The 22649-nt window shown below is 41.3% G+C and overlaps 1 protein-coding gene across 2 annotated transcripts in view; it reads left to right on the forward strand.

The window, feature by feature from the left end:
- The first annotated feature begins 200 nt into the window (after positions 1-200).
- The window catches only part of LOC120320204 (serine/threonine-protein kinase DCLK2-like), a 48473-nt gene continuing 26024 nt past the window's right edge, over positions 201-22649 (forward strand). The window contains exon 1 of one of the 2 annotated variants that reach the window (XM_039369734.1): positions 201-5114. In XM_039369734.1, coding sequence (XP_039225668.1) covers positions 4691-5114 — 424 coding nt within the window. In that variant the 5' untranslated portion in view covers positions 201-4690. The remainder of the gene's footprint in view (positions 5115-22649) is intronic. The other variant, XM_039369733.1, reaches the window with a different exon arrangement.

The following is a 22649-nucleotide window of genomic DNA, read 5'->3' on the forward strand; positions in this document are numbered from 1 at the left end:
CTGTTTCCAACTTTGTGAACTTCAATTATTACAATTCTATAATCTGTAACAAATACGATATTTGCTAACTGGAAGTGATGGGAATAACAGTGCAACACAACTGCAACCTACCAAGACAAAGTTAATATAGAATGTATAAATTCTAATTTCTAACTTCTATATTGATGTTAGAGTGCACTGAATGGTGCTGGTAGAAATGAATTTTGCAGCCAAAGTCCACTTAATATTGTCTCATTCACTGGATGAGCATAAATTTTAGGTAGAATCATAGGAACAAAGGGGATAATAAATATTGCAAGTACATGATTTTGCTATGGTTAGTCGAAAAAAATCTTATGAAGAAAGCCAGACCAAAACATTTTATTACCTGATGTAAAAAAGCAAAGTTATATTATTATTATGGTTGGTTGCACAAACAGATGTTTAGACTAGATTTGGCATTTTTGTCCACCTATTGAGACCTTCCCAAAGATCTAGGCTAGGCAGATGCTGTTGCTTAATAATATTAAAGGTATAATCACATCATGAAAGCTGTTTCAAGTGAAGCTGGCTTGTGCAACTGACTGATGATGATATTGTCCTGTTATTATTGATACTACCTTTGCTTTCTTTTCCCACAGTCATTGTGCTTCTATTTGCAGATCTTTAATTTTTTTAATTTTCACCAGTCCTTTGTCTTCTATTCTGCTCTTTCCAATTAGTGCAATGTCCACTATACAGATATTTTTGTCTTATCAACAGTTGTTAAGTCTGGACTGTTGTGTAGCAGATGCTTATATGTTTGAATTCTAAAGTCCCGGAATATTTTAGCTTCTTTATTTTTTATTACTTTGTCTATTTTGGGGTCCCCCAGTTCTTGCTGGCAGGCAAATGGAATTTCTTGCAGATATTTCGGTGTACATTAAATTGCTACTTTGTCATCCGTTATCTGTACAATCTTCTTGCTAACTAGATGGTCCACCATTTTTCCAGCTTCTTTGCAGAGGCGGCATTTGCTGTCTCTTGCTTTCTTCTCAATTCTGGTTTTATATGCATTTGTTTTTAAGGTCTTGTCTTATGCAGCCAGATTTAGCCCCTCTGTCTCTTTCTTCAACTTTCCTGCTCTTAGCCATTCCTAGGTCTTGTTGTTATCTGTTAGTTTTTTATGTACTAGCCAGGTAATACTTTTCCTTGCCACATCTCATTTTTGTTCTTCATTTTGATCTTATAGACCACATTGGTCTCTTTGGTATTCAGTAAGTCTTCATGGTGAACTAGCTTTCAATGCATCTTTTTCACTGTCCTTCGGATATTCTTCTAATATTTTTTTTCATTTTTTTCTTCTTCAACTGTCTGATGTACTTGCAACATCTCACAACCTTGATGCTCCTTGATAAGTAGAGTCTATCAACACTGAAGGATGCCGAGTGCTCTCTGACCTTGGTTGTTTTCAATAGCAATAGCAATAGCAGTTACACTTAAATACTGCTTCATAGTGCTTTACAGCCCTCTCTCGGGAATTTACAGAGTCAGCATATTGCCCCCAACAATCTGGGTCATCATTTAACTGACTTTGGAAAGATGGGAGGCTGAGCCAACCTTGAGCCAGTCAGGATCAAACTCCTGGCAGTGGGCAGAGTCAGCCTGCAACACTGCATTCTAACCACTGCGCTACCACAGTTCTTTTCATTACCCAAACTAGATAATACCATCAGTGCTAGTAAGGAGTGGGGTTTGCTCTCAATTTATATTCTAGGGACTTGGTAGGGGTAGTCTTTGAGGCTCTTTGGTTGGGCTAATGTTTTTTTGGCAGTTCCTTGATTGGGTATTGTTTCCTTCTTGATTGTTGGTCTGATGTTAATCTTGGTGTTAATCTATGCTTATCTGTGTGTTAATTGCTAATGTGGTGTTTGGATCTTTTTGTTCCCTTTTTGGCTTGTTGATTGTCTCTTTCGCACAGTATGTAGATACTGTTTATGTCTACATGTCTATTGATGGGCAATATGTAAGAGTGCCAGCCTTCCAGGAATATCTTTTTCATAGCCTTCCTGGCACTGTACCAAGCGCTGGTCTGTGGCTTATTTCTAGACCATTCCTTTACTGTTGATGATTGATTCTAAAAGAAAGAAGCTACCCACCACTTTGATATATTCATGGGTAATTCTAAGGCTGATTGTTCTATTGTTCTTCATTTTTCACTGTGATTATTCATTTTTATTTTGTATTTCTGAACCACCTGCCTCACTCCAAGAGTGATTAGTTTGGTTTTAAATGTAACACCCCCCCTTTTTTTTTACTGTGCTCCTTGACTTTTATTACTAGAGCTTGCAGGACATTTCCATTTTTGGCTATCAAAGTAATGTCACCAGCGCTGCTTAGGTTTCTTCTTCCAATTTTAAAGCCATGCTCTCTTCTTCCCATCTACCTTCTCTTATTCAGCATATAGTATAAGTAAATGAGGGGAGAATATGCAGCCTTGACACACTCCTTTGCCAACTGGAGGCAGTCTGTTTCACCAGGTTCTGTCCTGACCTGTATGAAATGGTGCATAATATTAAAGGCAAACAAAAGAATTTTGACATTTAAAACAGAAAATCCCTTAGGCCAAGGGTCCCCAACCCCTGGGCCATGGACCACTACCGGGCCACAGCCCATTGGGAACTGGGCTGCTGAAGCAATGGACGAGCCTGCAAAGCTTCATTTGCACATTACGGGATTTAGGTTGCATGTGCAAAACCGTTTCCCCCCCCGCTACCCAAACCACCAAAGCCGTTCGTGGTGCTGATGGTCTGTGGAATCAAAAGGTTGGGGACCCATGTCATAAGCATTTCCCCGTCAGTAGAAACAGAATAATATACTAAGGAATAACATAATTATCTTTTTTATACCTTTGGAGCTAAATGTTGCTCAGTAGCAATTTCTGCTAGAAGTACTTGACTCTAATGCTTAGATTATCATCTTGAATTGCTGTCCATGGACATTCTCATATACAACATTAACCAGATTTTTTTTAAAATACTATACAAGTTTTACTCTTTAAGTGTAAATTAATAAAAACAATAAATAAAATGTTACATGTAAATAAACAAAATGTTACAGCAGTAACAATAATTTTTAGATCAAGGTTATTAAATATGTGAAGTTTGAAATGTTCAAATACCTTTTGCCAAATAACGGTAAACAAAACAAAGATGGGCAGAGAAATTAAAAAGGGGATTTTAAAAAACATGTGGCAGGAGTCTGCAGATATACAAAAGAAATGAAATGATATACAAATGAAATGAAATGACAGAATATCTCCTGACATATAGCATATAACAGGAATGAAATTGATTAAGGGAAAGTACATCTAGTGAAACTCTTGTTACGTTCATGAGTTAAGTTCATACTAGGATTTTTTTAAAATTGTTTTTGTTGATATTGTTGAATCTATCATGATTTGATGAACATCCTGGATGAATTTGTGCATTGGGCAAATGTTCATATAGTAAGTTCAGACAAGAGGGTTTTTTTTAAATTATTTTTGTTGTTATTGTTGAATCTATCATCACGATCTGGTGAACATCCTGGGTGAATTTGCGCATTAGGCAAGCCAGTCCAATGGATTAAAGTGACAAGGGAAACAATCGGCCTGATTATAGAGCTCTTAGTAGAAAGCAAGTTATTTTAGGACCCAGCAGCAATCTTTGCTGCTGTCCGTTACACACTGCATAGCTATTAGTGCTCCGGGTCGTCCCTGTCGCTTGCTCCTTCGATTCGATCCTCTGCGCCTGGCATCCGAAGCGGTTGCAGGCACAGGAAAGGAGCGAGAGGAAGCCTGTTTCCTCCCCATCCCAGCAGCTTTCCTTGCAGAGGGGCGCTCGCGGCGGTACATTGCTGGCAAGGAAACCTGCCTGGCCCGGCTAGGGCCGCCGGCTGGGTCGTGCATGCGCCTGCGCGGGCGCGCCACTGCTTCGTCAAAAGCGGGACTTGGATAGCTCCGGCTGGGGTCTTTCCTCTACTTGACGCACCAAAGCACAAAACGCCTCACTGGGCTCGCCTTCTCCCGCCGTTATCTTAGCGCGGTGCAGCAGCCGGGCGAGATTCTGGCTAGAATTTGGGCCCTCCCTCGGGGGCGGGGCCACGGAAAGACCGCGGCGTCCCCACCTCCTTTCTCGGTAGCTCCAAGGAGAGGACGGAATTACTGCACGGGGACGCCGCCAGCTGCATCTTCTCCGCTTCGTGTTTTAAAACTGGATGGAAGCCGCCCGGGGCTTGTCGGAGCCTCAGCGGCTGATAACGGGAATCCCTCAGCTGCTGCTGCTGCTCGTGTTCAGTTTTTGCGGCTGTCCGCGGGCTGCGAGATGCTGAGCTGCGGCTCCACGAAAGCGTTCGGGGGCCCCGCTTCGGTGCTCGCGCGCGCGTGATTCCAGAGAGCGACCTGCCGCCCTCCTGATGGACACGGAGTCCCGAGTACAGCTCAGGGCTGTTGCTGCTGCTGCTGCTGAATCTCGGGGGAAGGGTCGTGTGAACGCCGAGTCGCAGAAGAACCCAACGCTGTTGCTGCCGTTGTATGGGTGGAATGCTGAGCGGGCTACCCACTCCGGGTCGTCTCGGTGGGCAGGGGGCTTAAGAGGTGGCTTTTAGGGTGTTCTTTAAAAATTATTATCCCGAGTTTCATTTGGAAAGCCGAACGGGTGGGGGGGGGGTTGCAGGAGACCAAAGCCCGTCCATGGCCAACCCGCGGCGGAGCATTGAGCTGGAGCATTTCGAGGAGCGAGACAAAAGGCAGCAGCGCTCGAGCTCCCGCCGGGGAGGGGGCAGCTCCACTTGTAGCAGCAGCTCGGGGCCCAAAGGCAACGGGCTCATCCCCAGCCCCGCGCACAGCGCCCACTGCAGCTTCTACCGCACGCGCACCCTCCAGGCCCTCAGCTCGGAGAAGAAAGCCAAAAAGGCGCGCTTCTACCGCAACGGGGACAAATACTTTAAGGGCTTGGTCTATCCCATTTCCAGTGACCGCTTCCGCTCCTTCGACGCCCTGCTGATCGAGCTCACCAGGTCTCTGTCCGACAACGTCAACCTGCCCCAGGGCGTCCGGGCCATCTATAGCATCGATGGCAGTCGAAAGCTCTCCAGCCTCGACGAACTGGTGGATGGTAAGGAAAGCCTACGCCTTAGTTGGCTGTATTTCGGTCTTCGGGCATAAGCGCTGAGCTCGGGGGGAGCCGCTGTGTGGTGGGCGTGTTTAGTGGTGTAGCCGAAGCGGCTATCAAGGGCGTTTTCACAAGTGGGATTCGCACAGATCTGTTCATATTACCCACAATTCTTAGATGATGTCACCCTGTTTCAGCTGATTCGCATCGCTTAGTAAATCAGGCTGTTCTAACTGGGAACATCCATGCATATCTGTAGATACTGCCTTGATTTCCAGTGAAGGAAATGCGCTATTTTATTGGGCAGGGGAATCTTTGAAGATCGAAATGTGGGTATTGGCAGGCTGCTGTGGCACTGGGCTGTTCCAAAATGTGGATTGTTTTTTGTTTAAAACATGATTTAGCATTGCCAGCTGCCTGTGAATAGTTTGAGACAGGATTAAAAAAATACCCTGAGTGATGTTGTGATAAAAATTCATTGTCTGAGATTGGTTATTGTACAGAGAAATGATAATAGACTATATAACAGCTAATGCATAAAACTGATAGTTTCTGGGTTTATTTTCATATCCCTGTTTTGTGGTTGAAAAAAATGACTGTTATCAGATGCTATTTTAAAGATTGAAATGATTAAACTTTCCAGGTATTTTCCATGAACAAGTATAATCAAAATAAATATATTTTAAAAATCTATTGGCTCAATGAAATACTGCTACTATATGAGGCCTCCAGCATTATTTTGAAACATATAATTTGATTTTTGAATGAAACATGTAACTTAGTTTTCTAGAACTTTCTGCTTACTTGCTACTTCACATCACTCAGTGTCCATAATAATTCACAGAGATATTGTAACAATTAGGTTTTTGAAATATCAATATGACATCCATATATCCCTGTTATAATAAGCATACATTAGATCAGAAGTGTCAAACTCAACATCACGTGACATGTTACGACATACCATGACTTTTTTTCGGTATGATGCATGTGGCCTGTGGGCCAGCAGTTTGACACCCCTGCATTAGATGAATTTTTAGATTTTTCTCTTTTTTATGAGTATATATGCTTTTGTTGATTTCATGAGATGAAACTATTCTAAACTGTTGAATGATTTGCACATTTATCTTAATGTACAACAGCGGTTCACAACCTTTTCTTCACCACAGGCCCCCTTTAAATACCTTTTGTGGCCACAGACCATGGTCACGGACACCCAAGATTTAAATCATAACATTTCTTCAAGCCTTCACGGACCCCCTGTGACAACATTGTCATGGACCCACAGATTGAGAACCACTGGTGTACAGGATTGCTTGGCTGATAACTGATAATTTCATCTACACAATACCTCAGTACAAAGTGTTAAGTGCTATCACATTCAGAATCACATGGACAAACTCCAGTTAGAATTGTTTATTCAAATAAGCAGTTTCTTGTCTAATTCCTGTTCCCAAAGATATTATGTAGGGCCACCTGTCAGTGTGACCTAGTTTTAGTGATTCAAATGAATGGAGAACATTATCCCTGTAATTCTATTACCTCCTGGGGGAAGTGATAAACTTTAGAATTGAAGATAACTAAGCAACTAGTCTGAGTAAATTGATAAGAATAACACAATCTGATTTTTTTTCTTAATAAAAAATGATGTGTATTCAATTCCTGCATTCCAGTTTCAATCGCAAAACATTTCATCTAAGACATCATTTTATAAACATTTAATACCAATTTAAATATTGTAGAACTCTGAGAAAACAAATTTAAAAAATCAATCAATTAAAACTAAATGAATATGAATTAAGGTATGTTTAGGTAGAGAATCCAGAACTGATCTGCAAGAATTGAGTAGATTTTTTTTTTGTATTTACATATTTTTTTTTTTTTTTAAAAAAAAGAAGCTGTATGAAAATGTATAATCCTCAGTACAGATACTTGATGTTTATTTAGGTATGTTTAAATAATCTGGAGCCTTAATCCAACTTCTTCGGGCTGTAAAGTTGTACATTTCCTGCCAGGGGTCTGGAAGAAAGAAACTTCTGTCTACTGATATTGTTTTCCCACTTCTACTTTATAAATACTGTACTGTACAGTTGCAGTGTATTATCTAGATATCGCATATTAAGTGGTGTCTTAACAACTAATACCTTTATGTAGCCAAAGCTTGTGGTTTCACATGACACCTGCAAGATAAAGTAAAATAGCAATGATGGCAGCTTTACCATATCTGCTGGTATAATAATCTTAAACAGGTTCATAATTATATTATGTTCACCAATTTTGGAGGGCAAGGAGTGCAGTTGATGGGTTGATTACATAATTGCATAATCAAGCTGAAATTGACTGCTCTGTTTTACACTTGATCTCAGCCAAAATATTAAGAAGGGGTACTCTCTTTTAAAACTTGCATGATTGTTTCCAAATGCTTCCTTCTTCAAATAGAAGGAAATGATTTAATCAACCTTTGGTCATTATACCACTTAGACTGAAAACTGCAGGTAGTCTTCAATTTGATTGCAAGCCATTGTGATTGTAAGTTGAGTTATCATGTGATCAGACTCAATTTTACCACTGTTTTTATGATGGATGTTAAGTTAATCACTGCAACTGTTAATGAATCACATGATTGTAAGTCTAAAATTACCCTTTCAATGGATGTTTTGGTTGGAAAAATGTCGCAAAATGGGATAACTTGACTGCAAGATGCTGCAATCACTCGTATATGTGAGCCAGTCACCAAGTGCCCAAAATTCAATCACCTGACTACAGGGGTGATATGGAAGATAAGTCATAAGTTGTAAGTAACCTTTTTCAAGTCCATCATAACTTCAAACATTTATTAAGTGAAGTGTTGTAAGTCAAGGACTACTTGTATGGTCAAAAAGATTGCTGTCAAAGAGACTCCTGAAGAGTACAAAAAGTTTTTGGTCATCACAGATTGTCAGTTCTGTATACAAAGGTGTTTATGATAGTGGTAGAGTTCAATTGTTGAACACTACTTCCAACTGATATTTGAAAATGATCAGATAACTTTGATAACAGAAAAAACTTGAATTTGAATGTTTCACCAGACATGATCTATTAGTGCTTTCATGCACCAATAGAAACAACGTTAGCAGCAGTGGTGGGATTCAGCCAGTTTGCACCGGTTCAGTAGAACCAGTAGCTAATTTCTTTTGAGTTTGAAGAATTGGTTGATGCGTGCCCCCTTCCTGCCCCCAATTGGACCCATGCAACACCTTCTTTCCAGCTCTGATACGGTCTTCCATCACTTCCTCCGCCGCTATGGGCAGTCCCACAAACAAAAAAAGTTCAATCAATTCCAACTTTGCGAGATCTTTCTTTTTTTGTGAGAAGTTGGAATTGATTGAACTTTTTTTTAGTACCACAAACTTCTTTTGTTTATGGAATTGGAAAAGGCAGTGGAGGAAGTGATAGAGGAGCTGGAAAGAAGGTTAGAAAAGAAATGGTTTGGGAATTGAGGGTATCTGGGTGATGGTGGGTGGGGCAAGCTCTTAAGCTCCACAGTGGCAGAGAAATGCTTTCTAGATCCAGCGCTCTACCTGCTGCTTTGGTGGCTGTGTGGGCAGAGCTGCGAAGAGGGCTCTGAAGGGGAGTAAAAGGGAAGAGGGTGGGTGGGCAGGTGAGGGGGGATCTTCTGAAGCCATCCAGAGGAGAAGACAAAAAGCAGTCCCCACCTCGCCCAACACCAGCAATTCAGAGAAACTGCCTCTGAGCTGGACGGCTGAGGAGGTGCTGCAGTAGGTCGTGCCCAGGAAAAAGAGAGCATGCAAGGCTGGGAGAGCCGGGACTGGGGAGAAAGGAAACCAGCTGTTCTGGAACCTTAGTGAGTTAGCGGGCGACTGATTGAAGAGAGGGATGGTTGCAGTTGGAGATGTAGGAATCGCTGTTGCCACCTCCTGCCCAGCCCCGTGCGTTGCCCAGGCGCCACTGCCCCACGAGGCTAGGCAGCCATTGCGCGAGATCCACTGCCTCTTTGGGCTGCTGAGGCAGTGCTAGCTGCAGCCAGTGGGCAGATGAGGCAGCTCCAGACCCCCGGCCACCCTGCCCCCTACTCCTGCTTCTCTGTGTGGCTGGCCGATTGAGGGGTTCAGAGCAGCAGGAGCAGCAGGAGCTTGCTGCCCCCGTCAGAGCCCCCTTCCAGCTATCCTGGCACCGTCTCTGCCAGTGCCAATGGGGCAGCACTGTGGAAGGGAGACAGTGGTGGCTATGATTTCCCCCGCCAGCCAACCCCCTCCAGCCCCCTGCTTGGCACTCTTTGTACATAATCCTACGTGATCGCGGTATGAATAAGAGGCTCGGCCAGCAGGGGAGCAGCTTTCTTCTGTGGAGGCATCCCGGCCCTCCCGCCTCCCTAGCCAGACCCCCTTGCCTTCCCCCAGATGGGACCTTCTGACCCCCCCCATCCTCCTGCATCACCCCAGTTCGAGATTCCTGCAGCCCCCCAACTGTACTCTCCTGCCCCCATCCCCCAGCTGGTACCTCCAGTAATTCCGCAACTGGGAGCTCCTGCCCCAACCCACCCCCGCTGGGACCTCCTGCCCCCCCAGCCGACCCCCCCAAGCAGTTCACCCCAACCAAGGCGGAGGGAAGGTGAGGCAGAGAACCAGTTGTTAAATTATTTAAACCCAGCACTAGTTAGCAGTAACATCAACTTAAGATATATATTGTTTAAGCAAGCCCAATACATTATATAGAAAATTAAATATGTCCCTCTTTAAGGAGTGGTGTTATGGCTCAGCAGTTAGGCCCTGAGCTTGTCACTTGTTCAGCTGCGTGATGGGGTGAGCTTTTATTACTTGTACCAGCCCCTTCCCACCTTGCTGTTCTAAAGCATGCAAATGTGACTAGATAAATAAGTACCATTTCAGTGGGAAGGTAACAGCATTCCATGACCCTCAGCATATACAGTAGTTATGCTGGCCACATGACCACAGAAATGTCTTTGGACAATGCTGGCTTCCTCAGCTAACAAACAAAGATGAGCATCCCTCAGAGTCGGATTCAACTGGACAGGGGAAACCTTTATCTTTATAAATATGAAGAGCGGTTTATCTATTTAAAAAAAACTTGTAGAGTTCAGTAGTGGAATGGGTTCAACCCTGTCATGTCTGGCTAAGGCCAGAGAACTGCTTCTGAAAATCTCTGAAAATTATTATACCTGTTTTTACTGGACTAAATGGATTAATGGACCAATTTTAGGAAATATATTTCTAAGTTTTAGAATTCTATAATTGGCTTTTTATAAAAACTGTTTTCTTAGAATTATTGCTTAGCAGTTGTAAGGGCACACTATAAAATTAATTAATTTTAGTCCATATTGTTGTAGTCTTGGAAATCAGTCAAAAAAGATAGGTTGGAAACAATAGTTGTTTTAAAAAGTTACTGCTAAATAAAAAGAAATTCAGTTGCTGCATTAATTGATCACAAACTCTTAAAGATTGTAGCAACTTAAAGATTAACAGCCTTATTCTGATGTAAAGTGTCTGTTATATCAGAAGCCTGAAACAAAATTATGAGTTACAAATGTATCTATGATTTGAGAGAGAGAAATGCCAGACAGAGGGGCAGCTATCTTATTATATGACCATTTAGGAAACTGATAATAATATAGATATGTACTGGTGAACTGAGATTGTGTGTGTGTGTGTGTGTGTGTGTGTGTGTGTGTGTGTGTGTGTGTATTCATGTTTATAAAAATAAGTCCTTTGTCATCAGTCATTTCTATAGTAAATTTTTTTGTTTCATTGTTACTTATTTCTTTCATAATGAAATCTTGTCCTTGCTGTGCCTTTGTTAAAAAAAATGGGTAACGACAGACCCTCTAGCTTTTTGAATGTAGCCATATTTTTGTTTGGATTTAGTTTCTTTTTTACAAAAAGAATAATAAACTATTACCAGCAAAGGATGGCATTAATACCAATGGGACAAGAAAAATCTCACAGAGCTGCTAGTATATATATTTATTATTGTTGAGTAATTTGAGTCATAGTCTAAGAATGGTGAAAATTTAGTAATTCAAAAATTATTAAGGTAGCTCCTAAGAATAGCAATAGCACTCAGACTTATATACCGCTTCATAGTGTTTTACAGCTCTCTCTAAATACTTCACAGAATCGGCATCATTTTGGGCCATCATTTTGTAAAGTAGGATGTAGATAGTTCCAAGAATGTAGGAAGTTCCAAGCAAGGTGGGTTTTTTTAAAAAATAAATAAATTAGGGTGTTCAGGTAGAATAAAGTTAATATTCTCAAATACAGAGTCCTTTAGGTATTGCTCTGAAGGCTCCAATTATGATTGATAATAACAATGGATTCCTTTTTCCATAAATGCTCAATTTTGATCTGCATGTCCCAGGATATGGTATTATTACAAACAGAAATATGAATTAATAATTCTATAAATTGTATGTTTAGGCCCTGTAATAAATTGTCATAGATGACATTAAGGCGGAGCTGGCACCTTCAGTAAGATTTAATTTCTTCCGGCCCGCAATGAGTTCTCTTGGATCAGAATGTGGGCTCTACCAAGTTGTAGATATCTGTGCTGTAGACCAGCAGCCCCCAGGGACCGGTTCCGTGGAGAAAGATTTTTCCACAGACTGGAGGGGGTGTGGTTTCGTGTGCTGCTTGCATCCCGCAGATGGGACTTCGCTTGTTTGCATGGCCTAGTTTCTGGCATGCTGTGGACCAGTGGTGGTCCACAGGTGGGGGGTTGGAGAATCTCTGCTGTAGACTGCAGACTTCGTGGTGTCTCAGTGGCAGCTGGACGCACACACTTTTTTTTGGTAATAGATAATAAATGTTTTTGTATCCAATATTAGTTCTAAAGAAAGATTCAATAAAGAGAGTGTAGATTCTACTTTCAGATTAATAGTGAAATAAAAATGAAATTTTACAACAGCCTTTGTCCATGAATCTAGATAAGATGTAATTATAATAATGATTAAATTGCCTCATGTAGGTAACACATTATGCAATTCATGCTGAAATCTCTGATCTATAAATATTTTTGTGTTAAGGTACCATATGTTTCCTGGTTCTTAAGGAAGATTTAACCTAATTATGCTATATTTTTAGCAAGTATTTTTTCCATTTTAGAAATAATACATGTTATAAATGTATCATTTTTATTTTTATAGATTAAATTTTAAAGCTTGCTAATTCTGCTTCAAGGTTATGACACAGAAGAAACTAAACTGAGGGACTGAACTTAAATTTATTCCAGGGAGTAACTGTTTCAGCTGCATAATTTATTTTAAAGAATTAATATCCATTATTTTAAAATCATAATCCACCTTCTTAGGAGTGTAAGACAATGCAAATTATTTCTATCTCCACCTAATCCTTATAATAGAACATTAAGATTTATGGATGAGTCAAAATTTGATTTGCCAGCACAAACCTTGTACCACATTTCTCTGTAGTTGACATATTTACCTGCTTTGAAAGAAAACTGACAATACAGTTTAGATGGACTTGAGTAACTAAAATAAATGGGGTTTAGTCTGTGTGCAGGAGTGTTAGTCTGTGTGTAGGAGTGTGAGTTAATAAACATGCAAATTATTTCAGATTGACTCACATTTATTTGCAAAAGTCTGTGTGAAACTTGCTTCTCCAAGGGATAAAAGGAGGGAAGAGGGAAAAAAAAATCTTGATTTAGAATTGATCAACATACTTAACATTAACTACCAGAAAAGTTTTATTTATATATACTTTGTAACTTTAGGATTAATTTTAATAACTTATCTTTGTGACTCACATTCTCCCAAACCTTATTTCCTTCTTTGGCTGTTTCTGAACTTCTTTTAGTGAGAAATCTTTTTGTTGCTCCTGTCCTCTATTTAAATGCCAAGGCAGAATTAAATTGTCTATTCGATGTCTTCTACTTTATCAGCCTTATGCAATCATTTGTCTATCTTTGAATGCCCATTATCCCCATAATGCTGAATGTGTTGGAAGCATATGCCCTGGTTTACACAGGTATAGCATAATGCTGAATGTGTTGGAAGCATATGCCCTGGTTTACACAGGTATAGTAGGTATCTCATTGCCTCCTGATCAGGAAGATTTCCTATGCAATCTTTTTTATATATATCTGCCTTTCCTTTCAGTGTTACTTTGCCAATCAACACTTGACAACTTCTTGGTCCTTTTCCAATTTATAATCCTTTTCTGATCTTTTTAGATTTCAATGATGCTAAGTAATCTTTTGCAAGGAATGCAGCTTTCAGAAATAGAAGATGGCAAAATTCGATAAAATATTGTAACACAATTTCATCCAAGCTTCTTATCATGTATTTCTGGTGTTAACCACTTCCGTCCTAAATCCTCTAATCTTATTCATAATTCTCTCCTTAATGTGAATTGGGAATATTGCCCAAACATTTGTCAGTAGGGGTCGGTCTCTCTCTCTCTCTCTCTCTCTCTCTCTCTCTCTTTCTCTCTCTCTCCCTCCCTCCCTCCCTCCCCCCTCTCTCTTTCTCCTCTCTCTCTCTCTCTCTCCCCCTCTCTCTCTGTGTATCTACTTCATATCTATACAATATAGCCTTCTTTACTCAATTATAGTCAAAGACTTCTGAAGGGAGCCATGTTTGTGCTACTAAAGCTTTTCCTGTTAAACATAGAACTAGCCAAATTATCTACTCTTCCTTAGGCCTTTTCCAAGGAACTGCAATATATTCAAACATTACAAAGATTGATTCTATATTCATCCTATGAAAGTTTTAAGATCCTCAAATTTTTAAGTCCTTTATTTACACTAGGCAAAGTTGAATCTTTGTGTGTGGGGGACGACTGGAGGGTTTGAGTTTCCCTCAAACAAGCTCCTTCCATGTCCTGGAATTCCTTCCTTCTTTCATCTCCCTTTCCAGTCAGTCCCTGCATTCAGATTCTCTCCACAATCTAATCATCTTCCCTTCTGACTATTATTTTCTTTTCTCATCTTGCTGCCTAATCATGTGTCTCCTCATCTGTAGCCAGGCATCAGGTGAAATTGCTTTACTTTGCAGCGCTACTTAGATTTTAGAGTCTGCCTTAACCCCAACCAATTCTTCCTTTTCCTCCATTTTCAACCTCCTTGCACAACCTCTAATCTGTGAATATGTATCTAGAGGGTGGTACTGAAAAGAGTGACCCTCTTTTGTAGAGCTCCAAATCTTCTAGGACCAAACTCCATTTTCCTGGTTCTGTTTTTCTTTTCATTGAAGATTGGTATGTGATTTTCTTGGGTGCTGTACCATCTCAACACTGTCCCTAAATGCGAGGGAATATTTTTGGGAAACAGTACAGGCCAGCAACAAACAGACTGTTTTTATCTTCTGTGTTTCCAGGGAGACTTTTATTACAGAAAATTTAACAAACTTATTGACCTAACTTTTACCTTACCACTTGTTATTAAGCCTACGCTATATTATCCTATATTTATACCTGTGGGATTAATTGCACAAATATGCCCATAGACATCTCCCACAAGGTCCTTGAGATAACAAACGGACTGCTCCAGACACAGGATACATCCATCAGCCATTTGGACAGAGTCTGATAAGAACACCTGCGTAGCCTTGCATCTGGAGAGTGTCTGTTATGCGATACATTGTAACCACCCCTATATACGTCTTTTGATTATGCTGTGTGATGTAAAAACCTTAGTAACAATAAAAGAGGGTGTTGGAGTCAGCTCTGGGCTCCCATCCCGAGATACCTGCGTGCGTGTCTCATTCTCCATGGGAGACCACCACATCTGGTGACCCCGACGTGATCTCCTGCCGACCCTTTACTTATCGCCTGGAATAGGCTTGGTGCACCCGACGAAGTTGCTGGCAACTGACTCCTCTTCGTAAGTATGGGGGGTGGAATGTCTCACGCTCAAAAGCAGCATGTGGAAGAGCTGAGGCTACTTGGCAGGAAAAAATATCTTACTGATCAGGAACAGAAATTAACCCGTCACCTTTCTAAATCTGAGGCTGTTAAATTGCTTGCTTATGTATGGGCTAACTGCTCATCCTATCCGGAGTCTGGATCTTTAAAAGTAGATACATGGAGGAAAATTGGTACCGTCCTCCATCAGTCTCCAAGAGCCCCCCCAGAGATTTTGTGCCTTTGGAAAATTGCCTATACTCTGATTCAAACCCATGCTGACTCGCCTCATCAGCCTTTATTAGACCCTCCACCGTATAAAAGTCCGTCTGTTATGTTGGCCACTCCCTTGCCCCCTGGAGCAGGTTTTAACCCTCCTTTGGTCCCTGCAAATTCTATGGATCCTGATAAACAACAAACAGCCTCTCCTGTTCCTGCCACGTTGCCGCCTGACTCCCGGCCCGGAATCATCCGTGGTGCTTTTCAAAAGGCTTTAAACAATGGTGATTTAAGCGTTTCTGAACTATCCGAGACAGAGTTGTTCCCTGTTACTTACCAACAGACTGCAGCAGGCATAGTGGTCGATTGGGAAGCACTTCCCCTGGCTATGATCAGAGAATTGAAAAAGGCTACAAAAGATTATGGCATAACCAGTCCCTATACTAGAGGACTGATACATTCAATTGCTAGTGCATATCGAATGTTGCCTCAAGATTGGAAAGATCTGTTCCGCATGCTTCTTAACGGAATGCAATACGTAGTTTTTGAATCTGAATATAAAAGAGAGGCACAAAACAGAGCTAATCACCCAGGTTCACAATGGACAGCAGAACAACTCTTCGGAGAAGGCAATTTTGCTACCCTTAATGCTCAGGCTCAAACTTTTACTCCCTTTGCATTTCCAATCATTAATAGTTGTGTTCTTTCTGCCATGGCTCGTGTTGATGAGTCTGGCACCCCGATTCAATCTTTTTCTGCCATTCGCCAAACTGCAACTGAATCCTATGCAGACTTTGTAAATCGCCTGCAAGTTGCCATTGAGCGTCAAATTTCAAACAGAGATGCAGCAAATGAAATCCTCATAAAATTGGCTTATGAACATGCAAATGCAGACTGCCAGTCCATTCTTAAACCACTTGTTTCCAGTCCCACGGCCACCCTAGCAGACTTTCTTAAAGCCTGCCGCATTGTGGGAACCAATGCTTTTCAAATGGACACTCTTGCAGCTGCAATTCAAAAGGGGAATCAACCCCAAGGCACTTGCTTCAATTGTAAAAAACCTGGTCATTTTAAAAAACAATGCAGAGCCCCAGGAGGCGGCGCGACTCGACCCGCTGCCATCCCCAGAGCCAAGCCCAAAACTGTGTGCCCAAAATGTAAAAAGAGTTTTCATTGGGCCAATCAGTGCCGTTCCTCTCAGTCCAATCGGGGAAACTAACGAGGGGTCTGCAGCTAACCCCTCTCCAAAGGCTGCATCCTTTTCAGACCTTACTTCTTCTGCTTCGCAATATTTTTCTGGCATAGATTTAAAATTGGCTTCTGATCTTTCTGTTACCTTTCCTAACCTACTCACGATTGCTGAAACTCTTTATTCTGGACCCTTGCCTCCGGAAATGGAGACAATAATTCTTCCCACACCTGTTGCTCGGGAAGAAGAAGTGTTTGTGCTTCCAGGTATGATAGATCCCACGTATAGAGACACCCTAAAAGTCCAATTTTATACCAATCTCCCTGTCACAATGAACCGGGGGGATATGGTGGCACGCTTGGTCTTATTACCATATGCAGCACCACCCATTCCAGAGGCTGCATATGCACCTCACTCTGGGAATTCTTCCTCTGATTTATTGGCACTAACAAAGCAAATTACTCCCCAAAAACTGGTGATGCCTTTTTTAATCAATGGCATTCTCTTCTCTGGTCTTGTAGACTCTGGTGCGGATGTCTCAGTCATAAGAACAGCTGAATGGCCCTCTAACTGGCCCCTCGAATCCTCACCGGCAGTCAGGGGAGTGGGAGGACTTCAACAAGCAAGCTCCAGTAAAAATTGGCTTACTGCACAACGAATCACAAAAGGCATTTCTGCTAAATTTAAACCTGTCGTCCTCCCTCTTCACACAAATTTATGGGGCAGAGACTTACTCTCTCAATTTAATGCGAAGTTAACTCTGGAAGACTAATAATGCCTCCTTCACCCATGAAGCTTACGCTCCTTTCTGACACCCACGTGTGGGTAGACCAATGGCCACTCACTTTAGAAAAACAAGAAGCATTGCAGAAACTGGCATATCAGCAAATACAATCTGGCCATTTGGAACCAACTACCAGTCCTTATAACATCCCAGTATTTGTAGTCAAGAAAAAATCAGGCAACTGGAGAATTATTCATGATTTACGCCTCATTAACATAATAATTAAACCCATGGGTCCGCTACAGTGCGGAATGCCCAACCCAAATATGATCCCCAAAGACTATGATTTGGCAATTATTGATTTAAAAGACTGTTTTTTTACCATTCCTTTACACCCTGATGACAAACAACTTTTTTCCTTTTCTTTGCCTCAAACTAACATGTCCCGACCTACTCCTCGCTATCAATGGACTGTTCTTCTCCAAGGCATGCTTAACAGCCCCACCATATATCAAGCTTTTGTGGATGCTGCCTTGTTGCCTTTTCGCAAATCCTATCCTAACTTTTTGCTTTATCACTATATGGATGACATTCTCCTAGCTGCCCCGGGTCCTTCTGGCACAGTACAAACTGTCCTTCCCCAACTCATTCAGCTTTTAGCTTCTTATGGCTTTATTGTTGCCCCAGAAAACGTTCAGACCCAATCTCCCTTTTTATATCTGGGACACAAAGTCCTAGCCTCTCATTCTGTTCCGGTGCTCCCTGCCATCCACCTTCCTTCTCCTCTCACTTTAGTTGCTTTACAACAAATCTTGGGCACCATAAATTTTGTGCGTCCATTTCTTGCTCTCACCACTGCCCAATTGGCACCCTTGTTTTTGGCTTTGCGAGGCCACACTTCCCCCTCCTCTGTTGTTATTCTTAACCCTACTCAAAAACATGTTTTTGCCTTAATCAATAGTGCCCTCTCCACCCGCTGGGTGGACCGGGCCATTCCCAATGAGCCTTTGTCTTTGGCCATATTTAATACTCCCTCTATTCCTACAGCTGCCCTTCTCCAACATCAAAAGGGGAGCGTCTCCATTGTTGAATGGATTCACCTCCCCAATACCCCTCGCAAATCTATCAATCCACTGCCATATATGTTTGCTCTTTTAATTACAAAGAGCCGTTTTTGAGCAAAATGTTTAATTGGATTTGATATTGTTTTTTTTATATGTCCCCATGTCTCTTACTATATGGGAACCTTTATTTGCCTCTTCAGATGTATTGCAACTTTCTCTTGCTGACTGGGCAGGATCTGTTTGCTGTCATATTCCCTCTGACCCTCGCTTCCAACTCCTTAATAATGTTTCAATTTCTCTACATTCTCCCATTTCCTCTTCTCCCATTCCTAACGCTGTCACCCTGTATGTTGATGGTAGCAAGACTTATGGTTCATGTGTATGGAAGGAGGGTGAACAATGGCACACAAAAATTATTCCTCCTCAAACTTCTGCTCAGCGTGCTGAACTTGCCGCTACAATTCTGGCCTTACAAACTTTTTCTTCTGAACCTTTTAATCTTATTTTAGATAGTCTTTATGTATATAAAGTTCTCACTTCTTCAAAAAGATGGATCGGGTTTTTAAATCTCATATTTTAAGAACTTCTTTACTTAGGACGTGGAGAAAATATTATAAAAGTGATTTTAAAGTACCATTATGGGCTATACCTTGGCATGCGATAGAAGGAATAAAAAGAGGTGCTAAAATGGACATGGTGTCTTATAGACATTTACTTAGGTGGGATGGACAAAACTGGCAGTTAAAATCACGTGAAGAGTTAGCACAAGAAAATATTATTTACTCCTGGTTTCAATATAGGCAATTAGCAGATAGATGGAAGGTGGATTGCAAGGTGGGCCTTCTTAGAGAAGATGAAAATTTTATTAAGCAAGTGAAGGATCAAAGACAAGCCCACATTAAGAGAATTTATGGGGTTCTAGTTGAATTGGACTCAGAAACGGAACTAATTAAAGATTGTATGATTAGATGGGCGCAGAATTTTGGTGAGCCAGTTCCATTGGACACCTGGGAAACTATTTGGGTGAGAAATGTCAAATTTACACAAGCACAGAATTTAAGGGAGAATTTCTATAAAATGTTTTATAGATGGCACCTTGATCCACAAAAAATGTCTTTTATGTACCCTGACCTACAACCTAAATGTTGGAGATGTGGGTGTATGGATGCTACTTATTATCATATTTGGTGGTCGTGTAGAGAGATAAAAGCATTTTGGATTAAGATATGGTGGAATATCCAGAGAATTTTTAAAAGGAGGGTAAAATTTACTCCGCAATTATTTCTGTTGGGTATAGTTACTGATTGTGATACAAAGGAGGTTATATTGATGTTAAATTTGATTACAGCCGCGAGGCTGTTAGTTGGACAATATTGGAAGAAGGAATCTTTGCCTACATTGCAGGAATGGTTCTTAAAGTGTCTTATTTGGCAGAAATGGCAAAGATTTCGGCTTTCTTAAAGCAACAAACGCAAGAGAAATTTCTTGCTGTTTGGGATAAATGGATAAAATTTATACAGTTTAAAATGGATATTAAAAAATATTATATAGCTTTTTCTTAATTTTTATTTTTATATATATACATATATATTTTAAAATATAATTTTTTTGATTGTTTTTTAATTAAGCCTATATTCTGCTCTGGGAAGCTCGGGGGGGAGAAGGGGGGGTGTTTGGGGGAGGTTGGGGAAGGGAGGGTTTGTTGTGTAATGTTTAGTTTTTTTCTTTGTATATGTTTTTTGTCTTTGTATTGTTTTGTTTTTTTTCCTTCTTTTTTGTAAAACTTATAAAACTTTTAATAAAAAAAAAAAGTTCTCACTTCTTTATCTGATTCATATGTGTCACCCTCATTGGATGACTCTCTCCTCAGTCTATTTCTCACACTCCAATCCCTTCTTCATTCCCGCTCTACTTGTTTGTTTCCTGCTCATATTAGAAGTCACCAACCTTTCCCTGGTATTATCTCCGAAGGCAATGCCAAGGCGGATGCTGCCGCTTCGGCCGCCTCCACTCACCAGGACGTTTCTGTCCTTGTTTTATCTCCCATAACCCCATGGGACAGCCATTCATATTTTCATCAAAATAAGAAGGCTTTAATGAAACAATTTTCTTTAACAGCTACGGAGGCTGCGGCTATCATTCAACAATGTCCCACCTGCAGCCTCCAAGCACACTCTGTTCCCCAAGGGGTCAACCCAAGAGGGACGCAGAGCTGTCAACTTTGGCAAATGGATGTTAGGCAAAATTTGCCATTTGCCCCCTGGAAATATTGGCATGTTTCCATTGACACCTATTCAGGCTTTATTATGGCCACCCCTCAAAGGGGTGAGTCTGCTAAACATGTTATTAATCATTGTATTCGTACCTTTTCTACCCTGGGCAATCCAAAAGAAATTAAAACTGACAACGCTCCTGCTTATACCAGCATCTCCTTTGCGCAGTTTTGCTCTTGCTGGTCTATTGTTCATAAATTTGGCATTCCATATAACTCCACTGGTCAAGTGATCGTGGAACGAGCCAATCAGACCGTAAAAAGGGCTCTAGACATGCATGCAAAAAAGAAAGGGGAAAATACCCCCGGCTTGCCTGGGATACAAAACACTCTTAATCTTGTACTTTTTACCTTAAACTTTTTGAATGTTTCTGGCACCCCTGGCTCAACTGCCGCAAGCAGGCATTTTTCTGCTTCTCCCACAGATTCTTCACGCCCCCAGGTATACTATCGACGTTTGCCTGATCCCACCTGGAAAGGGCCTGCCTCCCTCATTACCTGGGGTCGAGGCTATGCTGCAATAGACGACCATGGCGAGATCATTTGGACTCCAGCTCGTTGTGTTCATCCTTATATGGCTCAACGTACACCACCTCAGCCAGGCATATGAGGATCAGGGACTGTGGGCTTTTAATGCTTTTGTACGGGATGCCAGGCGCACTGCTCTTACACTTAACGTCACGAACTGTTGGATTTGCATGCAAATTCCTGGTGACAGTCGTGGTGGCCTTATTTTCCATGCCATCCCGTTCAATGAAACAGGATGGAAGCAGCTGTGGAACATAACTACAGAGACATTGAATATGACATATGCTGTGGGCGCTCGTATAATGGAACCTGCCAGATTTTGTTTTTATAGCACAGGACTATTCCGTACTGCCATTTATTTGGGAACTTATAGTAATTGTCAACAAGTTATTATATGGAATTCAGCAAAGAAATGCAAATCCATCAAAAGCAACCTTACTAAGATAAATGACACTTATCGAAGCAATCAATGGACAAACATCAGTACCTACATGGCTTGCCTTGACATGGAATCCATAATAACATTTGCTAATGAGTCTCACCAGGGTTATTATGAGTTACCCGATATGTGGCTATTATGTGGCCGTAGAGCCTATTGCCAGGTGCCTAAGGATTGGAAAGGCACCTGTACACTGGGCCTTTTGACCCCTGCTGTATATGCTTTGCCTCATCTCCCTGATGGACGCCTGCGGAACAAATGTGATACTAGTTCCTCGGATCCACCCCTAACATTGGGTGGTAGTTTAGAGACTCAAATCAGCAGAGGAATATTACCCAATCTAGGAGTTGCCATGAACTATAGGGACCTTCATTTGCTTAATAATTGGACTGTTCATATGTTTAATGAAACAATTAACAGCATTAAAATGATTAATCAAGAAATGGGGGAAATAAGGGAAGTAGTTTTGCAAAATCGGTATGCTTTAGATATTATTTTAGCAGCAAAAGGCGGTGTATGTGCCTTAATTCATTCTTATTGTTGTATGTATATACATGATTTTCAACCTAATATTCCTGCTACAGCCAGGAAAATGGAATTTATGCTACAAAATAATCCCTTACGCAGTGATGGATCAGGCACCGTGGATATTTGGGGTGCCCTTTGGTTCTGGCTACCGGATGGATCCTGGCTACGATCTTTGATTTCTATTATAGTAACCATTTTGATATTAATTGTATTGCTATGTTGTTGCATTCAATGTATTCCCTCCCTCCTGCAAATGTGCAGAAATGTTACGCCCTCCACTAGGAAGGACGCCTTAATTAGTGAATCAAGATCCCTTCTGGAACTGGAAGTGAGTAATATTAAAAAAACACAAAAGCAGAAGATATGGGATTAATTGCACAAATATGCCCATAGACATCTCCCACAAGGTCCTTGAGATAACAAACGGACTGCTCCAGACACAGGATACATTCATCAGCCATTTGGACAGAGTCTGATAAGAACACCTGCGTAGCCTTGCATCTGGAGAGTGTCTGTTATGCGATACATTGTAACCACCCCTATATACGTCTTTTGATTACGCTGTGTGATGTAAAAACCTTAGTAACAATAAAAGAGGGTGTTGGAGTCAGCTCTGGGCTCCCATCCCGAGATACTTGCGTGCGTGTCTCATTCTCCATGGGAGACCACCACATATAGCAACAGCTATGTCTGTGTCTTA

This window comes from Crotalus tigris, unplaced genomic scaffold (assembly GCF_016545835.1).
Source record: "Crotalus tigris isolate CLP2741 ecotype Arizona unplaced genomic scaffold, ASM1654583v1 scf7180000021211.141993, whole genome shotgun sequence".
Taxonomy (NCBI): Eukaryota; Metazoa; Chordata; class Lepidosauria; order Squamata; family Viperidae; genus Crotalus; species Crotalus tigris.